The sequence below is a fragment of the Oncorhynchus mykiss genome, chromosome 18, assembly GCF_057628025.1.
Source record: "Oncorhynchus mykiss isolate SJ-2025 chromosome 18, ASM5762802v1, whole genome shotgun sequence".
Taxonomy (NCBI): Eukaryota; Metazoa; Chordata; class Actinopteri; order Salmoniformes; family Salmonidae; genus Oncorhynchus; species Oncorhynchus mykiss.
The window spans coordinates 61,303,050-61,326,004 of NC_143039.1; the positions used below are offsets into that span (position 1 = coordinate 61,303,050).

The 22,955-nt window shown below is 43.4% G+C and overlaps 1 protein-coding gene across 11 annotated transcripts; it reads right to left on the minus strand.

The window, feature by feature from the left end:
* Positions 1–117: 117 nt before the first annotated feature.
* hycc1 (hyccin PI4KA lipid kinase complex subunit 1) lies at positions 118–20,893 on the minus strand. Of its 11 annotated transcripts, none has more exons than XM_090209042.1 (13): positions 20,687–20,893; positions 16,103–16,187; positions 14,366–14,467; positions 13,963–14,145; positions 13,544–13,624; positions 13,279–13,394; positions 13,063–13,158; positions 10,703–10,819; positions 8,063–8,150; positions 7,702–7,808; positions 5,955–6,013; positions 3,599–3,762; positions 118–2,710 (listed from the first exon to the last, which is right to left on the minus strand). In XM_090209042.1, the coding sequence occupies exons 2-13, from the start codon at positions 16,151–16,153 to the stop codon at positions 2,678–2,680; spliced, it is 1,197 nt and encodes a 398-aa protein (XP_090065168.1). In that variant the 5' UTR covers positions 16,154–16,187; positions 20,687–20,893; the 3' UTR covers positions 118–2,677. The 11 variants fall into 11 exon arrangements, with proteins under 11 accessions (XP_090065168.1, XP_036809150.1, XP_090065163.1 ...); XM_036953255.2 differs by having other exon boundaries at positions 3,463–3,762; XM_090209037.1 differs by having other exon boundaries at positions 3,454–3,762.
* Between the last annotated feature and the right edge of the window lie 2,062 nt (positions 20,894–22,955).

Consider the following 22,955-nt stretch of genomic DNA (forward strand, 5'->3'; position numbering starts at 1 on the left):
TCTGTTAAAATTATGGTTAGGTTAAGGAAAATCGGATTTTGAATGGGAATAAATGATTTGGTCCTCACAAGGAGAGTAAAATAAATGTGTGTATGATGAAGAACAGGGTCAGGCATATAGTGAAATATAGAACAATTTTATTCTCAGAGTAGCTCTAGCAGAGCGTTATCTTCAGACAGAAAGGCCAAACCAACAACTGAAGTCCAACAACAATATGTACAGATTCATGACATTCCATAAAGCAACAGAATACAGAAACATGATTGTTATTGTTCCACCGTATGAATATAAAAACAGATCTAGAACACTGAGACTGACAGAACACTGGTTCTAGAACAAAGGTTCCAGTAGGGCAGACGTTATTCTGCATTCAGATGTCCAGTAGTACATGACCTACACCCGACACTCTTCTCTCCCTCTGCACCACAGTGAACTTCATTGCCACCAAATGGAGTGTGACTGTCGTGCAATCGTTGACTTAAAATGTTCAGCCAGTGCGCCTCTCCTCAAAGGGAGCGTGTTCTTCGTCTGTATCCTCAATTTCCATTATGTTATAAAGCAGGTGATGATGAACCAGAGAACAGACAAACACAGTCAAGTTCATGTTAACATAAAAAATATATAATAAGTTAAATCAACCAATCACTCAATAAAGATCAACCAAACACAACATTACTGTACTGATACTTCAGAGTAGAAAGGGATTGGAGGAGAGGACAGTTTACAGGCCTAATCCCAAACCAACTCCTATAAACCTATTCCCTAGCTTGTATAAGCATACCAATGTTCCCTAGCCCCTATAACCACTACTCCTAGACCTAGGGGTGTGTTCGGTTTGGTGGTGGTGTGGTTTGGGAGTCAGGCACGTATCGTGCAGGTTTGGGTTGGATTCTTCTTGTTCTTTAACACTGAGGAGATTCAATACAGCTCAAACAACAACTGGCTCTCCCTCCCTCCCTCCCTCCCTCTCGTAGGAAAATACCACATTTCTAACCACTGTCTGCCGTACATAGAACACCACAGTTAAAGGTAGACGCAGCAATATGACATCAGCATTGACAACAGGGTGACTTCCTGCTTATGCATATCAATACCGTAAGCAGGTAGGCGCCCCACTGCTTTTGATATATTGTTGCATCTACATTTAAAAACCCAAGACTCTCAGTCATAGGAAAATTCCACATTTTACATCATACAGTTTATACATTATCATACAATCTTAACAAACCCATCCCCAATCAATTTATTGATGAGAAACATAAATGACCCCAATCAGCTTGTTTGTTGATCAGACCTGGGAGAAAATAACCACAGAGAGATAAATATTGCTTCTAGTAGGATGACATCAATCAATACTCTTCACATGTGAACATGAAAGACTAATGATTATTTTTGGTTTCTATCATTTGTGGTCTGTCATTTAATCATTTTTGTGGAATGCAGAATTATTCAGACTGGATGAATAGATATTTGCTATGGCAATGGGAGTGTGGAGGTCACATTGTGTTAGGGTTAGATCAAACCCTAGTCACTAGGGCCTAGTGCATGATGAGTAAGGAGAGGGGAAAGAGAGGGCATCTGAGAAAAAAAAGAAAAAAAAAAGTTTCACTAGAGACTATATTTATTTTCATTTTATTTTTGGGAGTATCACACCTTGTTCATTGCAGCAATCAGCAACCTTTATTCTAAAAACAGTCGCCAACACTTTATTGCATTCACACTCACATGCAAGCTCCCACACACACAAGCTCACAAACACCGTACTTGCCCGGTGATGGGGGCGTGGTCGGGAGGGATGTACAGAAAGCCAAACAGGACAAACAAGAGTCTTAAATACTCAATTTCCAAACACTCTCAGAAAACAGTCTGCAGATCTGTCTGGTGGTTCTGTAGTTCCAGGGCGGAGGGATGGACACAGGCTCCCTGCTCTCACACAAGGCTCTCGCTTTAGAGAGAGGAACGGTAGGAGAGAAGCCAGTTTTTAGAGGGGGCAGCTGTCCTACTGAAGAAGAAGAGAAGGAGATGAAGAATGGTATGTATAGGAAATAAAGGGGGATGGTGAGGAAAGGAGGGGGAGAAGAGGGAATGTGTTCCAGTCCTTCTGGCAGGCTGGTAATACAGGTCACAGGTACAGGGGCATGGGGTTAGAGGATTGAGATGGGGGTGAGAGCTCAAGAGTTAGAGGTCAGGGTTCACAGGTCACTCCTAAAGTGCACGCTGATGCTGGGCGAGCGCTGGTTGTGGTTGGGGGTGGGGCTTAGATAGCCTAACTCCTCCTCCTGCAGGCTGCCACTGCACGAATAGCGGCCAGCCTCGGGGTTGCCACGGTTTCCTCCGGTGTTGTTTCCCTCAAAGGAGCGTGAGAACACAGCGCTGGCTGTACGCGATAGGCTGCTCAGTGCGCTATGGCTCGGCCCCTTGGGCACCGATTGGCTGGACGTCAGCGTCAGACGTTTGATTGACAGATCCAGGTTCTCGCCCAGGGTCTGCCCCCCTGGAGGACAAGCCTCCTTCTCCTTATGCGACCATCCGCCTAGATGCCACTTCCTGCTTCCTGTCTTGGCCCCTCCCACCCCAGGGGTAACGCTGTTGCTGATAGTGATGGTAGGTGGAGTCAGTGAGTCCGGGCCAGCCCCTCCTGTAGGCCACACCCCTTCGTCCACTTCAGAGATATCCATCAACTCATCCGGGGAACCCAAATCCACTGCGTCTAAAGAGATAGAGAGAGGGGTTAGTTATCGTTAAATGACAGACAGAATAGTAGAGCAGGCTACAGGACAGTGGGCTGGTGCTGACCTTGGTAGTGAGTAAAGACACCTATTTACATGGTTGCCATTCAGCTGTACTACAGTTAGTGGTGCTATGATTAGTTAACTACTAACTGTTGATACTTGATAACTTATCTGAGAACAGCAACAGGCAGAGGTCTGGGCAGCAGGAGTTGTAGAAAGCAACACATACCAACCAACCACACACACACACACACACAAAACACACGACTAACAACTCACATCTGACTGCAATCTACAATCTTATACCAGCAGACAGACAGATAGGCAGGTTCTTCAGACACACTGAACTGATATACATACTGAAATTAAAACAAAATAAATACTGGGGAAGAGACTAATGACCAATCCAGAGCTGCCTATTGTCCTCAGCTGCTGCAACTAACCAATCAGGAGAAAGCAGTCTGTCTCCCCCGGCAACCCAGGGATGTGTTGGAGCTAGGCGTTTTAGAGACCAAAATACCTCCACCCCCCCGCCACACACACACACACACACACACACAGAGAGAGAGAAAATGGATGGAATGAGTGATGAGGAGGAAGGGATCTCTCAAACTGAGTAAATCGGAGAACATGTCAGGAGGCAACGCAGTGCGGCGAAAGTTAGTCAGCCAACCAATCAACCGTCATGCTTAGAGAAGATCACGCCTCCACACACTGTTACTTAGGTTACCCCGGGGATGGGGAGGGTCTTAGTACTGGGCCCTTCCAGCAGAGGAGGGCCCAGAACTCTCGTCCACCAATCGCCTCACAGACTTCTGCCTCCTGACCTCCTGACCCCTAGGACTGGGGTCGTGGGTGGGGCTGACCTCTGAGGCTGACCCCAGCGGCTCAGGCTCGGACTGGGTTAAAGGTCGGGGGTCGCGGGGTCGTAGAGAGTCTCCGTTGGGCATCGTCACACTGATCTCTGGGATGGATGACCCTTGACCTCCAGGGGTCGCCGGGTCACCATCTACACTGACCTCCTGGGACTCTGGGGTCATGGAGATGGAAACAGATATAAAACACACACACACGAAGACACAGATAAGAGACACACACAGACAGTAAAATAAATGTGATGGAGAAAAAAAAATCCTAGACAAAATCATGATGATCACACAGTATACAGAATATAGTGACACTGCACATGCAGACAGTGACAATGTACAGTTGAAGTCGGAAGTTGACATACACTTAGGTTGGCGTCATTAAAACTCATTTTTCAACCACTCCACTAATTTCTTGTTAACAAACTATAGTTTCGGCAAGACGGTCAGGACTTTGAGCATGATACATTTTCCAACAATTGTTTACAGACAGATTATTTCACTGTGTCACAATTCCAGTGGGTCAGAAGTTTACATACACTAAGTTGACTGTGCCTTTAAACAGCTTGGAAAATTCCAGAAAATTATGTCATGGCTTTAGAAGCTTCTGATAGGCTAATTGACATAATTTGAGTCAATTGGAGGTGTACCTGTGGATGTATTTCAAGGCCTACCTTCAAACTCAGTGCCTCTTTGCTTGACATCATGGGAAAATCTAAAGAAATCAGCCAATCCCACAGAAAAACAATTGTAGACCTCCACAAGTCTGGTTCATCCTTGGGAGCAATTTCCAAACACCTGTAGGTACCACGTTCATCTGTACAAACAATAGTACGCAAGTATAAACACCATGGGACCACGCAGCCATCATACCCCTCAGGAAGGAGATGCGTTCTGTCACCTAGAGATGTACTTTGGTGCGAAAAGTGCAAATCAATCCCAGAACAACAGCAAAGGACCTTGTGAACAACAGCAAAGGACAGCAAAGGACCTGGAGGAAACAGGTACAAAGTATCTATATCCACAGTAAAACGAGTCCTATATCGACATAACCTGAAAGGCTGCTCTGCAAGGAAGAAGCTACTGCTCCAAAACCGCCAAAAAAAGCCAGACTACGGTTCGCAACTGCACATGGGGACAAAGATCGTACTTTTTGGAGAAATGTCCTCTGGTCTGATGAAACAAAAATAGAACTGTTTGGCCATAATGACCATCGTTATGTTGAGGAAAAAGGGGAACGCTTGCAAGCTGAAGAACACCATCCCAACCTTGAAGCACGGGGGTGGAAGCATCATGCTGTGGGGGTGCTTTGCTGCAGGAGAAAATGGTGCACTTCACAATATAGATGGCATCATGAGGTAGGAACCTTTTGTGGATATATTGAAGCAATATGTCAAGACATCAGTCAGGAAGCTAAAGCTTGGTCACAAATGGGTCTTAGAAATGGACAATGACCCCAAGCGACTTCCAAAGTTGTGACAAAATGGCTTAAGGACAACCAAGTCAAGGTATTGGAGTGGCCATCGCAACACCCTAACCTCAATCCTATAGAAAATGGGTGGGCAGAACTGAAAAACCGTGTGCGAGCAAGGAGGCCTACAAACCTGACTCAGTTACACCAGCTCTGTCAGGAGGAATGGGCCAAAATTCATCCAAATTATTGTGGGAAGCTTGTGGAAGGCCACCCGAAACGTTTGACCCAAGTTAAACAATTTAAAAGGCAATGCTACCAAATACTAATTGAGTGTATGTAAACTTCTGACCCACTGGGAATGTGATGAAAGAAATACAAGCTGAAATAAATCACTCTCCTATTATTCTGACATTTCACATTCTTAAAATAAAGTGGTGATCCTAACTGACCTAAGACAGGGAATATTTACTAGGATTAAATGTCAGGAATTGTGAAAAACTGAGTTTAAATGTATTTGGTGTATGTAAGGTGTATGTAAACTTCTGACTTCAACTGTACATGCATGAATAATGCATACAGTAATGCATACAGTAAACTATTAAAACAGACGAGGCAGTGATCATGTGTAAACGTTAAATGTAATAATGTGTCTAGGTAACATGTACAGACAGTGATAATGTCTAGAGAAGACAGATGAGCAGAGCTGTAGTGAATGACAAGAAGCTGAATAAAACGTCCTGATGCGGAGAACCCATGGCATGCTGAACTCCGGCAGAGAGTAGTCAGTAGAGATGGGTGAGTGGGAAAGGTCTGGAACTGAGAACCTCTTATTGCAGACAGACAGCCTAATGTCTATAATCACAACTAGCTCCAGATAACAGGCCAGATACCCTACTGACTCTAGGTTAGAGTTTCTAAACCGTCCATCCGTCAGAGCCTTACCATGTCGTTTCCAGCGGTGTCCTCTGATAGAGAGTGACGTGACCGCATTCCGTGAAATCCTACAGGAGGGAATTCACATTCAATTATTAGTAGTTCAAAAGAGGTAAACAGGAAAATCAATATAAAATGCAGTTTATCAAAATCATCCATCAAAAAACATGAAAATACAAAAGACAATTTTCCACTAAAAAAATAACAATCAATCTATGAACCTATGACTATAGATCAAAATGGATACTGTGTATACTGTATTTTATTTATCTCCTTTGCACCCCAGTATCTCTACATGCATACTCATCTTCTGCACGTCTATCACTCCCAGTGTTTAATTGCTGCAATATAATTATTTCGCGACTATGGCCTATTTATTGCCTTTACCTCCCTTATCCTACCTCATTTGCACACACTCTATATAGACTATTGACTGTATGTTTGTTTATTCCATGTCTAACTCTGTTGTTTGTGTCGCACTGCTTTGCTTTATCTTGACCAGGTCGCAGTTGTAAATGAGAACTTGTTCTCAACTAGCCTACCTGGTTAAATAAAGGTGAAGATATATTTATTATATACACATACAGAACCTTCAGAAAGTATTCACATCCCTTGACTTATTCCACATTGTTGTGTTAGTCGGAATTTAAAATGGATTAAATAGAAGGGAAAAAAAGTCTCTCTGACCGACACACAATGGCCGATTTACAGTTTTGACTTAAATCTACTTTAAAAATCTATGGCAAGACCAGAAAATGGCTGTCTAGCAATGATCAACAACCAATTTGATAGAGCTTAAAGAATTATGGACAAATGTTGCACAACCCAGGTGTGGAACGCTCTTAGAGACTTACCCAGAAAGACTCACAGCTGTAAATCGCTGCCAAAAGGTGTTTCTACAAATGATTGACTCAGAGGTGTGAATACTTACGTACACTGAACAAAAATATAAAAACACAACAAGTGTTGGTCCCATGTCTTATGAGCTGAAATAAAAATAACATTTGTTTTACATCCCTGTTAGTGAGCATTTTCCCTTTGCCAAAAGAATGAATCCACCTGACTGGTGTGGTATGTCAAGAAGTTGATTAAACAGCATGATCATTACAGCACCTTGTGCTGGGAACAATTCCTGCAGTCCATGCAATTAGACTGCAGGAATGCCCACCAGAGCTGTTGCCTGAGAACATAATGTTTTGTAGTACGTCCAACTAGCCTCCCAACCACAGACTGCGTGTACGGCGTCGTGTGGGTGAGTGGTTTGCTGATGTCAAACAGAGTGCCCCATGGTGGGGGTGGAATTACGGTATAAGCTATGGGCAACAAACACATTTGCATTTTATTGATGGCAATTTTAACGCACAGAGATACCGTGACAAGATCCTGAGGCCCATTTATTTGTTATGCATCTGTGACCAACAGATGCATATCTGTATTCCCAGTCATGTGTAATGCATGGAGTCGGTCCTAATTAATTTATTCCAACTTACTGAATTCCTTATATGAACTGTAACCCAGTAAAATATTGTAATTTCAGTATAAACTAGATATCTGTATTTCACTTTCACCCCCCAAAAATAAAACTTTTTCATTATGTGATATTGTGTGTAGATGCGTGAGAAAAATAAACAATTGAATCCATTTTGAAGGCAGGCTGTAACAACAAATGTGGAACAACTCAAGGGGTATGAATACTTTCTGAAGGCACTGCACATACCTAGAGGAAATATACTGTGTAGATAGAGTACATACGTACCTAGAGGAAGTAGGAGTGATCTCCACCTGAATGCTGCGAGCTCCTTCTTTACTAGCGCCAGACTTCAGCGCAGCACACTGTTGGGACGACTTGATGGCATTACCCACCTAAATAACACACACAATGTTAAGTACTGACAACAACCACAGGATGCTCTGTGTGTGTGTGTCTACTGTACTGTTGAAGAACCGCTGCCTGAGGTTTGATGAAGCAGCCTTCAGGATTACAGATTAACATCTCAATGTTTTTAACACTGTGGGATTACAGGCACCACACACACACACCCTCTGGTGACATGACATGGGAGAGGTCGGTATCCTGGCACACACCTGTGTGTGTGTTTGTGTGTGATGTCACCCACCAGTAGAGCTTCAGGGTACAGTTCTAGCTGAGCTCGGTACAGAACATCATCCAGCGCCTTGGAACCCAGGTCCATCTCCCCATTACACCTGAAACACACAAACTAATCAACCCTCTCGTTCACAGGGTAGGGTTTTTTATTTATTTAACCAGGTAGGCATGTTGCGAACAAGTTCTCATTTACAACTGCGACCTGGCCAAGATAAAGCAAACCAGTGTGTCACAAACAACAGAGTTACACACACGGAATAAACAAACATACAGTCAATAATACAATAGAAAAAGTCTATATACATACAGTGTGTGCAAATGAAGTAAGGAGGTAAGGCAATAAAAAGTAATTACAAGTAATTACAATTTAGCAAATTAACACTGGAGTGATAGATGTGCAGATGAGGATGTGCAAGTAGAAATACTGGTGTAAAAGAGCAAAAAAGTCAATAAAAACAAATATGGGATGAGGTAGGTAGTTGGTTGGAGGGGCTATTTACAGATGGGCTGTGTACAGCTGCAGTGAGCTGCTCGGACAGCCGATGCTTAAAGTTGGTGAGGGAGATACAGTGGGGCAAAAAAGTATTTAGTCTGCCACCAATTGTGCAAGTTCTCCCACTTAAAAAGATGAGGCCTGTAATTGTCATCATAGGTACACTTCAACTATGACAGACAAAATTAGAAAAAAAATCCAGAAAATCACATTGTAGGATTTTTAATGAATTTATTTGCAAATTATGGTGGAAAATAAGTATTTGGTCACCTACAAACAAGCAACATTTCTGGCTCTCACAGACCTGCAACTTCTTTAAGAGGCTCCTCTGTCCTCCACTCGTTACCTGTATTAATGGCACCTGTTTGAACTTGTTATCAGTATAAAAGACACCTGTCCACAACCTCAAACAGTCACACTCCAAACTCCACTATGGCCAAGACCAAAGAGCTGTCAAAGGACACCAGAAACAAAATTGTAGACCTGCACCAGGCTGGGAAGACTGAATCTGCAATAGGTAAGCAGCTTGGTTTGAAGAAATCAACTGTGGGAGCAATTATTAGGAAATGGAAGACATACAAGACCACTGATAATCTCCCTCGATCTGGGGCTCCACGCAAGATCTCACCCCGTGGGTCAAAATGATCACAAGAACGGTGAGCAAAAATCCCAGAACCACACGGGGGGACCTAGTGAATGACCTGCAGAGAGCTGGGACCAAAGTAACAAAGCCTACCATCAGTAACACACTACGCCGCCAGGGACTCAAATCCTGCAGTGCCAGACGTGTCCCCCTGCTTAAGCCAGTACATGTCCAGGCCCGTCTGTTTGTTAGAGAGCATTTGGATGATCCAGAAGAAGATTGGGAGAATGTCATATGTTCAGATGAAACCAAAATATAACTTTTTGGCAAAAACTCAACTCATCATGGAGAACAAAGAATGCTGAGTTGCATCCAAAGAACACCATATCTACTGTGAAGCATGGGGGTGGAAACATCATGCTTTGGGAATGTTTTTCTGCAAAGGGACCAGGACGACTGATTCGTGTAAAGGAAAGAATGAATGGGGCCATGTATCGTGAGATTGAGTGAAAACCTCCTTCCATCAGCAAGGGCATTGAAGATGAAATGTGGCTGGGTCTTTCAGCATGACAATGATCCCAAACACACCGCCCGGGCAACGAATGAGTGGCTTCGTAAGAAGCATTTCAAGGTCCTGGAGTGGCCTAGCCAGTCTCCAGATCTCAACCCCATAGAATATCTTTGGAGGAAGTTGAAAGTCCGTGTTGCCCAGCAACAGCCTCAAAACATCACTGCTCTAGAGGAGATCTGCACGGAGGAATGGGCCAAAATACCAGCAACAGTGTGTGAAAACCTTGTGAAGCCTTACAGAAAACGTTTGACCTCTGTCATTGCAAACAACGGGTATATAACAAAGTATTGAGATAAACTTTTGTTATTGACCAAATACTTATTTTCCACCATAATTTGCAAATAAATTCATTACAAATCCTACAATGGGATTTTCTGGATTTTTCTTTCTCATTTTGTCTGTCATAGTTGAAGTGTACCTATGGTGAAAGTTACAGGCCTCTCATCTTTTTAAGTGGGAGAACTTGCACAATTGCTGGCTGACTAAATACTTTTTTGCCCCACTGTCCCACTGTATAAGTCTCCAGCTTCAGTGATTTTTGCAATTCGTTCCAGTCATTGGCAGCAGAGAACTGGAAGGAAAGGCATCCAAAGGGGGTGTTGGCTTTGGGGATGACCAGTGAAATATACCTGCTGGAGCGACTGCTACGGGTGGGTGTTGTTATGGTGACCAGTGAGCCGAGATAAGGCGGGGCTTTACCTAGCAAACACTTATATATGACCTGGAGCCAGTGGGTCTGGAGACAAATATGTAGCGAGGGCCAGCCAATGAGAGCATACAGGTCGCAGTGATGGGTAGTATATGGAGCTTTGGTGACAAAAACGGATGGCACTGTGATAGACTGCATCCAGTTTGCTGAGTAGAGTGTTGGAGGCTATTTTGTAAATTACATCGCCGAAGTCAAGGATAGGTAGGATAGCCAGTTTTACGAGGGTATGTTTGGCAGCGTGAGTGAAGGAGGCTGGTTTCATGGTTAGAGGTTAGAGATAGTGTGTGTTCTCACAGTGCGTAATGTATCCCAGTGATGAGTTGGACCAGGAACTCAGAGGTGACGGTCAGACGAGAGCTGATGCCTTTATACCTCCTTAGCTGTTGCCGCGGGTAACCACAGATACACACCCTGTAGACCAATCAAAGAGCAGAGAATACCGTAATTCAACCAATCACAGTACAGAGAACACAGACACCAACCAGAACACAAATTACAAGCTTCGAGAGTTTCTTCATAAAAGACCAGGATGATTTGAAAAATCCATGCCATCCATAATATACTGTTGTGTTTCTTCTAACAGCCGGATTCCTCTAGATCAGTGGTTCAAACGTTTTATAGTCCCGTACCCCTTCAAACATTCAACCTCTAGCTGCATACCCTCTCTAGCACCAGGGTCAGTGTAACTCTCATGTTTTTTTGCCATCATTGTAAGCCTGCCACACACTACACAATACATTTATTAAACATAAGAATGAGTATGAGTTGTCACAAGCCGCCTCATGGGAAGTGACAGAGCTCTTATAGGACCAGGGCACAAAAAAATAATACAATAATTGCTCTTTATGTAGCCATCTTACAGATAAAACCTTATTTGTTCATCAAAAATTGTGAATAACTCACCACAGGTGAATGAGAAAGGTGTGCTTGAAAGGATTCACATAACTCTGCAATGTTGGGTTGCATTGGAGAGAGTCTCAGTCTTAAATCATTGTCCACACACAGTCTGTGCCTGCATTTAGTTTTAATGCTAGTGAGGGCCGAGAATCCACTCTCACATAGGTACGTGTTTGCAAATAGCATCAGTGTCTTAATCATTTGCCAAGGCAAGAAACTCTAAGTGCAGCCCTATCCAAAAATCTGACAGTGACTTCTGATTAAATTCAATTTTCACAGAACCGCTTGTTGCAATTTCAATGAGGCTCTCTTGTTCAGATATCGGTAAGTGGACTGGAGGCAGGGCATGAAAGGGATAACGTTCATGTTCGTTTTGTCCGTTTTGGGAAAGTACCTATGTAATTGTGGACCCATCTCAATCAGGACATTCGCTATATCACATTTGACATTGTCCGTAAGCTTGAGTTCATTTGCACACAAAAAATCATACAATGATGGAAAGACCTGTGTGTTGTCCTTGTTAATGCAGACAGAAAATAGCTCCAACTTCTTAATCATAGCCTCAATTTGGTCCCTCACATTACATATAGTTGAGAAGAATCACTGTAATCCTAGATTCAGATCATTCAGGCAAGAAAAAACATCACCCAGATTGGCCAGTCGTGTGAGAAACTCGTCATCATGCAAACAGTCAGACAAGTGAAAATTATGGACAGTAAAGTAAACTTTAAGATCGTTTCTCAATTCAAAAAAACGTGTCAATACTTTGCCCCTTGATAACCAGCGCACTTCTTCTGTATGTTGTAAAAGCGTTACATGGTCGCTGCCCATATCATTGCATAATGCAGAAAATAAACAAGAGTTCAGGAGCCTTGCTTTAACAAAGTTAACCATTTTCACTGTAGTGTCCAAAATGTCTTTCAAGCTGTCAGTCATTCCCTTGGCAGTAAGAGTCGCTCAGTGGATGCTGCAGTGTACCCAAGAGCCTCTCGGTGGATGCTGCAGTGTACCCAAGAGCCTCTCGGTGGATGCTGCAGTGTACCCAAGAGCCTCTCGGTGGATGCTGCAGTGTACCCAAGAGCCTCTCGGTGGATGCTGCAGTGTACCCAAGAGCCTCTCGGTGGATGCTGCAGTGTACCCAAGTGATGTCGGGAGCAACTGCTTGCGTAACCACTCCACTATGTCTCCCTGTCATGGCTTTTGTGCCATCAGTACAGATACCAACATGAGCAGCAGCTGCGTTTGGCTACATACGGACCGTTAGTGGATTTCCCGCAAGAGAGTAACGGTTAGTGTGATTAGATGTTAATTATTAGGCTACCTGTATTTGACTTTGTGTTGTTATTTTGCTGAACACTAGATAGTTTCATTTTATTGTTGTCAGTGAAACGAGGCTACTCGGGTGACAAAAAATTAAAAAACTCAACCAAATGTGAATCACATTTTTATTTGCCGTACCCCCGATGGCATTAAACGTACCCCAGTTTTGGAATACCTGCTCTAAGGCAAAGAGTAGAACTGCAGTGAGCTGATCACCTCTCTTTCTCTCTTTAGCTCAGTGTTCATCACACTAATGCTCAACCACTGCCAGCAGATTAACAACTCCTCAGACAGAGACCTTGTGTGTGTGTGTGTGTGTGTGTCCTAGGCTCTCAGGGAAAGTGGTAGTATCTTGGCCCAGTTCTCCGCTAAAGTCTTTAAGAGGATCAAATAAGCGGATGCTGGCAGGGGAGCGTGTGTGTGAGTGTGTGTGTTACCTGGAGCTGAGCTGGCAGAGGGACTGCAGAGATGAGGAGGTCATGTAGCTGAGAGCTGCATTGTAACACAGCAGCAGGAAGGTCAGCACCTCGAACCTACACACACACACAGCAACGTTAACACAAACCAAGATCTTAAGCACTTCAGCCAAATTGCCATAAAACAAATACATCACACTGCAGCCCAGCTCCAATTCAACCATAACTCTGTCTGACCTGTTCTGAGCCGTGAAGGTTTCTCTCTGTAGGTGAGGCCCGCTGTACACCACTCTACGCAGCCCATGATTAGCTAGAGCCCCTTCCGTCAACGCCAGGGAGCCAATGGTGGAGGGCTGGGGGAAGGGTTTATTCATATTACTAACTTGATCTATAAAAAGTTATTTAAAGATGGTCACTCTCATCTAGGGAGGATTTAATAGTTAGCCAACCCCATCCATATACCATGTTCATAGAGAAAGACTGACTTGAAAGGTGTACTTACCTCGTGGTAGACTGAGGGTTTGGAGAGGGAGGGGACAGTGAAAGAAAGGACTTTACTCTGTCCGTCCTTATCTACAATCTCCTACAGAGAGAAAGAGAGAGAGAGAGAATGTCAGTGTGTGGGCGAGGGAAATAAAAGCTATTTTAAAGAGTACACCTTAAAGCGAAGCAGTGTCTCAGTGGTGTCTGTCTGTGTGTGTATCTGTGTGTGTGTCTGTGTGTAAAGGCCTGTTAGGCGATGTCAGAGCTGGTAATGTCAGGATGAGTAATAGCTGTGACAGGATGCTGAATGACAGCTGACCTACTCTGCTATTCTGAGACAGACAGCGAGAACGAGAGTGAGAGCGAGCAAGCTCTAATTTCTAACCCCCCAACACCCTCCTGAAAGTGTGTGTTAGAATGTGGGTGTGTGTATCTCACCAGATTATATATCCCCAGTAGCAGGGCCTCTATACAGCCGGAGGTATGTGGGTCCCTGGCTGCAGACGGAGCCAGGAGGAGGGACCAGAGCAGCTCAGGGAGGAACTGGAGAACAAACCGCTGCAGCCGTGGCTCTCCGCTACGATAGAACTCAAACAACTGGTGACACACTGGCTCCAACAACTAGAAGATAGATATAGAGGAGAGGGTTTGAGGGAGAGTTCACTTTGACATTTTAGCTTAGTTCTGTTAAATATCTAGGTTGTTAATGTTTCATTAGCTGGATATTTAGCAAAGTCCAGAAGCTCCTGGTGAGCATTTTTGCAGAATGTAGCAATGCTAGTGGAAACGGATTGTATCAGTGTATGCATTAACGTTGTATGTGCGTGTGTGTAGTACATACATCACTGTAGTTCTCCCTGATGACTTTGTAGAGCGCTGGGACCAGGGAGCCTTTCTCCTTCAGAGACGCTGCGTAGCTGGACACTGCACTGTCAGGAAGGGTCTGTACACAATCACACAGATCAACACTCTGTACCCGGGGCAACCTTGAAATAACTAAGCCCACACATCTACGTTGAGTGTGTGTGTGTGTGTGTTCTGACAGACAGAGATACAGTGAACACTGATGAGGAGACAGTGATACTGGCACTCCCCTAACACACATAAACAAACACACCAGTGTTTCCGTGAGGAAAATGTGGCGTCAGACAGCGGACAGGCAGAATTGAATTTTCTGGACCCATTTTCATTGGGTGCATAACCCACTAGGGCGACCACCCACGGTGTTCAGAATGACAGACTTCACACTTAGATTATGGTAATGCATCTTAACAGAACATGCAACTCGAGGATGCAACGGCGTGCTTCCTTCTTACCGAATTCTGATGCATACTTTGAAGATGTACTTTTCCTCAGCCAACAAGACGAGTAACGAACAACAAAATCACTAGCCCCCCATAGTAGAAAAGTTGACCTATTCTATTGGTCAGCTTGTCGTTCTGTGCGAGAAAGAAATAGCCTATTCCAAACAGACTCTAGGACAGTTGTAGGACGATAGATCCCAAACTTCACACAACCAGTAGGCCTAGACTTCACCAAAACATCTTTAAAAAGAGGCTGATGCAACAGATCAGAACATTTAGCATAAAAATGTTGATTAACTATTATTTCTTCACAGTATAAGCTCAGCAATGCAGACAAGGCAGTATGCTAAGCGCAAATGTTCGTTGCATAATGCAATTAGCGGGACAACAGTTGTCAAAAGCACACCGCACATCAGCAGTTTCATATGACAGACGAAAATATAATTTACAAATGTCGAAAAAGGGGAGATCTAAAGATGCAACTAGCATTGGTTGCTAATATGATTAGGATGGAAGTTTGGCTAAAGGACAATGAAAGAAAATTGATTTGAAAACCAATAGCTACTGGTTTCAATGGCATATGGAAGTCTTTATAAAATACTTTTGTCTAGGCTACTTTGAAGCAAGGTAAGACATGCCTCATAATATGATGTAAAATGTTCAGGTTTCAAACAATTAAGAATATGTTTTCAAAATGCATACTGCCTCCAGCTCATTGTAAAGCGGTGTGTGATGGATTAAAGCCTGCCTATCATTGTCTATGTACTTGAATAGCGAATGGGAAGCAAGCTTCAATTACCAGTTGAGAAATAAAAAAAAATGTTTATATTTTTTAATTGTCGACATCAAAACTATTTTAAAGACGCGATGGCTTTTCCAATTGTTGTGTAGCGATGGCTTTTCCAATTGTTGTGTAATGATTGGGCTTATAGAAGCATGCTTTACCCCATTAACAACGAACGAGCTGTGTGATCAGCTGTAGCAGCAGCTCTGGCGCTGATTTTCCGCTCATATACAGGCTCTGTATCCGTTTGCTGTACGTGTGATAAATAAGACACGTAATGACCAACGAAAATACACACGCACCAATTTAATTCCACAAAATTATGCAAATGAACCAAGAGACCGATAAGACCGGTCAAATGCATTTCCAGCGACTGGTATTTCCATCAATGAATAGGCTAAAAGGCATAATTTTTTTTATTTATGGGCTTGGGGGCGGGGGGGGGTAAAAGCTTACCGGCTAACGGAAAACCTGACTGACAGACACACACCTTAAACTCTGACAGCCACTCCTCCACCACTCCTTGGTCCATAGCCAACATCTTCCCTCATCTGCTGTTGTGGACACACCTCTACCTGGGAAGCAAAGAGAGACGGTAGTTAGTACACTCTAAGACAGACACACAATACAAAATCCATCTCTCTTTCCCTCACTCTCCCTTAGTTACAGCTTCACACAATCTCTGCTGTTTCACACCTCTCTCACTATCAACAGCACTCTCCCTCGCTCTCTCCTTATAATGTTACTTCAGGCTCTCCCGCAGTTACATAAGAGTGTGTGTGTGAGAGAGATAGGGAGGAAAACAGTGCTAAGCCCCCACTCCCCCATCCATGTCTCCATCCCTCCCCTCATGGATTTGATATGTTTGTTCAAGACAATGAAGTACAGCACTGCATCTGTGTGGTGTGTGTGTGTCGTGAGAAGTGGGTGCAAGGAGAGGAGATGGACCATGTCCACACACCGTGTGAAAGAGAGGGGAAGAGAGTGAAAAAGAGAGGGGAAGAGAGTGAAGAGGGGAAGAGAGTGAGAAAGAGAGTGAAGAGGGGAAGAGAGTGAGAAAGAGAGTGAAGAGGGGAAGAGAGTGAGAAAGAGAGTGAAAAAGAGGGGAAGAGAGTGAAAAAGAGGGGAAGAGAGTGAAAAAGAGAGGGGAAGAGAGTGAAAAAGAGAAAGGAAGAGAGTGAAAAAGAGAGGGGAAGAGTGAAAAAGAGAGGGGAAGAGAGTGAAAAAGAGAGGGGAAGAGAGTGAAAAAGAGAGGGGAAGAGTGAAAAAGAGGGGAAGAGTGAAAAAGAGTGAAAAAGAGAGTGAAGAGGGGAAGAGAGTGAAGAGGGGAAGAGAGTGAGAAAGAAAGGGGAAGAGAGTGAGAAAGAAAGGGGAAGAGAGTGAGAAAGAAAGGGGAAGAGAGTGAGAAAGAAAGGGGAAGAGAGTGAGAAAGAAAGGGGAAGAGAGTGAGAAAGAGAGGGGAAGAGAGTGAGAAAGAGAGGGGAAGAGTGAAAAAGAGGGGGTGAGAGAGACAACTCTCATGCAGGAACATGTGCTCAGATTGGAATTATTCTTTCTTCAACTACTTCTTAAGATTATTTACATTCACATGATGTCACACAAACACAACACATTGGTCTGGTTCCACGAGACTACACACAAAGTCACGCACACACACAGCTCCTCGTATGGTATAAACAGAGCTAGATGAATCATGCAAATATCATCCATCTACAGTGTGTTTCCATGAGCTCAGATCTGGCCTACTAGACTAGAACACATAATGACCAAACGTTGACCATGGTACCGGGGGATCACCGAGCTAAAGCAGCATGTAAAGTGCTGCTCCCATGTTTCATGAGCTGAAATAAATTATCACAGAAATGTTCCATACACACAAAAAGCTTATTTCTCTCAAATGTGAACAAATTTGTTTACATCCCTGTTAGGGGACATTTCCCCATTGCCAAGATAAATCCATCCACTTGACAGGTGTGGCTGATTAAACAGCATGATCATTACAATGTGCAGTTTTGTCACAACACAATGGAACAGATGTCTCAAGTTAAAGGAGCGTGCAATTGGCATGTTGACTGGAGGAATGTCCACCAGAGCTGTTGTCAAATAATTTTATGTTCATTTCTCTGCCATAAGCCGCCTCCAATGTCACTTTAGCAGTATGTCCATCCGACCTCACAACCACAGACCATGTGAACGGCGTCGTGTGGGCGAGCCGTTTGCTGATGTCAACGTTGTAAACAAACAGAGTGCCCCATGGTGGTCGTGGAGTTATGGTTATTGAGAGGACAATGAACACAATTGCATTTTACCAATGGAAACTTTAATGCACAAAAATACTGTAACGAAATCCTGAGGCCCATTGTGAGGCCCATTTTCTATGACAACAGATGCATATATATATATTCCCAGTCATGTGAACTCCATAGATTAGGGCTTAATACATTTATTTAAATTGACTGATTTCCTCATTATGAACTGTAACTCAGTACAAATCTTTGAAATTGTTGCATTTTGCGTTTTTATTTTTGTTAGTATAGGTGGAGACACAGTGGAGTGTTGCGAGGCGGCTGGTCAATATTGCCCAACACCAAACAGGAACGTGGGCGTGTGTGTGTGTGTATTCTAATATTCACCTCCATGTTTCACAAAACCTGTTTCAGAGAGCCTGCCAACCGGTTATAACTGCAATCACAAAGACTCCATTCACAGTCTCACACACGCACTGACCTCTAGGTTCCTACCACAGAGCTTAAAACAGGCAGCCTTTCCTCATAATCCTCTCTATTTAAACAACACATTCCTCTGCTAGTTTACACTTCTAATCTTCTCTGTGTGTGTGTGGTCCGAGAGGTACAGTAAGCCCAAACAAGAGTAGCAGCCAAACAAACAACCTTTAACATCAATAGGCCAGCCACACACACTCCAGGTGGATGCTATGTCCACAGTAGTAGTTTCTTCTCCATCTATCAATCACAGCACCAATACCATCAAACTTGTCCTATAAACACAGCCTATCAGAAACAAGCTAACAGACAGCACAGCCAATCACATACTCTTACACTGGCTAACTGGAGAACAAGCTATTCTGAATCAATGTTATTACACAACACACTACTTACTGCGCTGTCAGTAGGAGATCTTTTATCACAAGACTGTATACCAACACACACAGAACAGACACATCCACCCACTCCTCCTAGACAACTCACTCACTATGACATCCCTTTCCAATACATAGGCCTACTCACACTATGATGCGTCCCAATTCTCTGTCCTTTCTCTCAAAGAATACACTCCTCCCCACGCACTTAAAAACAATGGGTTGGTGTAAGCAAGGGCTAGCCGTGTTCAAAGCAATTTTCCACCATATTTTCTTACACGTCTTATTCCTTATGAATCAAGGAAGTGAACAAGTGAAAAATGGACAGGGCAAGCCAAGGGCTGCTCTGGCATGTTATCAGACCGGAGCAAAAGCCAGGAAGTGAATGGGCCAATCAGAAAACCCTGTTTTAGAGAGCTTGGAGGATAGAAGAAAAAGCTGCCCGAGCCGCTTTTTCCTGTGTTACGGGGTAAAACACACACACACACGGCAGTCATATAATTGTGCCATGCCCTAGAGGAAACAGAGGAGCGAGAAAGAAAGAGCGCTGTATCCCAAATGAGGTGAAGGAATGTCCTGAAAATAGTCTACATCATCCTCATACTCACTCACACGAGTACACACACAATCCCAGCAGATCTCCCTCTCCTTTGGAAATAATGCCCCCGCTTTCCTAACCTCTTACTTCCTCCAGACTTCCTCTCCTCATCGCTCAATCACCCGATTCTGCAGAATCTGCACCCCCCTTCCCCCGCAGTAGTTTCTCTGCCAGCAGCAGTAGTGTGCCTAACTCTAATTAGTAGCTGTGTGTGTGTGGTCTGATAGCTGTGGGTTCTGAGAGAGAAAGTGGACAGGCTGGAATCGTCTTATAGCAGCCTACACTCCTGTTCTCTCACTCTTTCTTCATCCCCCTCTGTCTCAGGTAACTAACTATAGGCTCGGCCCTGATCATATTTACAGAGAGCTCCTCATACTGCTGTTTGGCAAACTGTCCTATCATTCTGTATAGCAGAGGGACTGTGTGTGCACCATCCTACAGAGGTTCCACTGCATTAGAGCCGTGTTTCTCGCCAGTCTCTAGGGCTTTACTGAGGAAAGCTGCGTCACATGTCAGCTATTGCAAAAATCTGAACAATGCATTACTCAACCTGCCCGACAGGCAGGGCTGAGAGAGCGCGCACACACACGTGTGTGTAACAGCAACATTGATAATGAAACAAAGGATTTTAATCAAACATGCTTGACAGAGCGAACACAGACAACTGGCTAAAGACTCAGTATAGGGTACACACCCACACCTATGTCTATGTAGTGCCCACCACTGATCGATCCTACAGGACTATTGATCAGCGTACAGCCACAATATCCACCGGCAGAAACCCTAAGCAGTAGTTAGACCATCACTATAAACATCATCCTTGCCATCATCATTTAGCTACATCATGTGGAGACTAAACCACTGACTGACTGAAAAGGATACTGCTTGAAATTAGACTATGGGTACTTGCTAGCTAACCAGAAGACGAGCTGAGGGACAAACTTTTTGACAGCCTTCTGGCTAAGGAAGCTACCTGTCCTGGGCTTGTCAGGCCAATGACAGTTAAACCTGATAGCTAGCTTGCTGACCAACGTAGTGACGGAACTAAGTTAGCTGCTAATTGTTAGACTTTAACTTCACGCCTGTCAGTTGGCTAGCTAGATGCTAGCGGGCAAGATCCTTCACCTTTCACACAGCTTCGCAAGTCTGGTCGACAGCTATACACAAGCTCGCTACATACAAACTGTAGCTATTTAACTATTCTCGCAAATTACTTTGTGTGAGGTCGCTAGCAGATCTAGCTAATTTATATGCTTCCGAGCTCGACATAATCTCTAGCCGAATCGGCCAGGTTTCAAACTGAAAATGTGCATGCAGAAAGCGCTCTCCAAAAAGACGAAATAACTAGCTGTCTGGAAAGTTGTTTGTTTACTTACTATCATGCTATCTCGAGATTTCCTTTGTCTCCAAGTCCACTATTGTTCCGTCCGAGGAAATGGGTAGATATCAATTACTCCATAAAGACACTAGCAAGCTAAATCATTAATCCACATCAAAACCTCCATTTTCATTTACTCCCACCACTCGCCAACACTAGAGTGAACTCGAGAAGGACTAATTCGGAATGGCAGGAATGGTAAGCCAATGGCTAAGCAGTATAAAAAGTAAGAACCGCGCCTCCAGAAATAGCGACCAATTAAATTTGGTGTATGGGCGGGACATAATAATTTTTACAAATAGGGTAGATTGTCGCTGTCATCGCTGTTTGACAAGTCCGGCCATGGTCATAGTTATATGATTTATTACCTTTGTGTTTTAGCCATCATATCTTATAGTTGTAACTTTTAAATTAAACAGGAAAGTATACTAAAAAGTAAAAAGGTTATTTTTTTTTACTTTAAAAAAAAAGTATACTATGTTCCATATTAAATCAAATCTATTTTTATTTGTCACATGCGCCGAATACAACCGGTGTAGTAGACCTTACAGTGAAATGCTTACTTTAAGAAAAATACCAAAAAAAGTAATAGATAAGAAAAACAAAGGAGCAGCAGTAAATAACAATAGCGGGGCTATATACAGTGGATACCGGTTCAGAGTCAATGTGTGGGCACCAGTGTCGGGGTAATTGAGGTAATAATGTACATGCAGGTAGGGTTATTAATGTGGCTATGCATAGATAATAACAGAAAGTAGCAGCTATGTTGTCAACTCTTTAAAGGGTATGTATTTATAATATGCTGGATTATAAATTGTATGTACAGTGCCTTGCGAAAGTATTCGGCCCCCTTGAACTTTGCGACCTTTTGCCACATTTCAGGCTTCAAACATAAAGATATAAAACTGTATTTTTTTGTGAAGAATCAACATCAAGTGGGACACAATCATGAAGTGGAACGACATTTATTGGATATTTCAAACTTTTTTAACAAATCAAAAACTGAAAAATTGGGCGTGCAAAATTATTCAGCCCCCTTAAGTTAATACTTTGTAGCGCCACCTTTTGCTGAGATTACAGCTGTAAGTCGCTTGGGGTATGTCTCTCAGTTTTGCACATCGAGAGACTGACATTTTTTCCCATTCCTCCTTGCAAAACAGCTCGAGCTCAGTGAGGTTGGATGGAGAGCATTTGTGAACAGCAGTTTTCAGTTCTTTCCACAGATTCTCGATTGGATTCAGGTCTGGACTTTGACTTGGCCATTCTAACACCTGGATATGTTTATTTTTGAGCCATTCCATTGTAGATTTTGCTTTATGTTTTGGATCATTGTCTTGTTGGAAGACAAATCTCCGTCCCAGTCTCAGGTCTTTTGCAGACTCCATCAGGTTTTCTTCCAGAATGGTCCTGTATTTGGCTCCATCCATCTTCTCATCAATTTTAACCATCTTCCCTGTCCCTGCTGAAGAAAAGCAGGCCCAAACCATGATGCTGCCACCACCATGTTTGACAGTGGGGATGGTGTGTTCAGCTGTGTTGCTTTTACGCCAAACATAACGTTTTGCATTGTTGCCAAAAAGTTCAATTTTGGTTTCATCTGACCAGAGCACCTTCTTCCACATGTTTGGTGTGTCTCCCAGGTGGCTTGTGGCAAACTTTAAACGACACTTTTTATGGATATCTTTAAGAAATGGCTTTCTTCTTGCCACTCTTCCATAAAGGCCAGATTTGTGCAATATATGACTGATTGTTGTCCTATGGACAGAGTCTCCCACCTCAGCTGTAGATCTCTGCAGTTCATCCAGAGTGATCATGGGCCTCTTGGCTGCATCTCTGATCAGTCTTCTCCTTGTATGAGCTGAAAGTTTAGAGGGACGGCCAGGTCTTGGTAGATTTGCAGTGGTCTGATACTCCTTCCATTTCAATATTATCGCTTGCACAGTGCTCCTTGGGATGTTTAAAGCTTGGGAAATCTTTTTGTATCCAAATCCGGCTTTAAACTTCTTCACAACAGTATCTCGGACCTGCCTGGTGTGTTCCTTGTTCTTCATGATGCTCTCTGCGCTTTTAACGGACCTCTGAGACTATTACAGTGCAGGTGCATTTATACGGAGACTTGATTACACACAGGTGGATTGTATTTATCATCATTAGTCATTTAGGTCAACATTGGATCATTCAGAGATCCTCACTGAACTTCTGGAGAGAGTTTGCTGCACTGAAAGTAAAGGGGCTGAATAATTTTGCACGCCCAATTTTTCAGTTTT

Excerpts from the sequence above, each read along its gene's own strand:
- hycc1 (XM_021572481.3), bottom strand. The coding sequence starts at position 16,153 with ATGTTGGCTATGGACCAAGGAGTGGTGGAGGAGTGGCTGTCAGAGTTT. Across the intron at positions 13,625-13,962 it reads TACTGGGGATATATAATCTG|GAGATTGTAGATAAGGACGG; the intron begins GTGAGATACACA and ends TTCTCTCTGTAG. Across the intron at positions 8,151-10,702 it reads ACTGGGATACATTACGCACT|GTGTAATGGGGAGATGGACC; the intron begins GTGAGAACACAC and ends TGTGTGTTTCAG.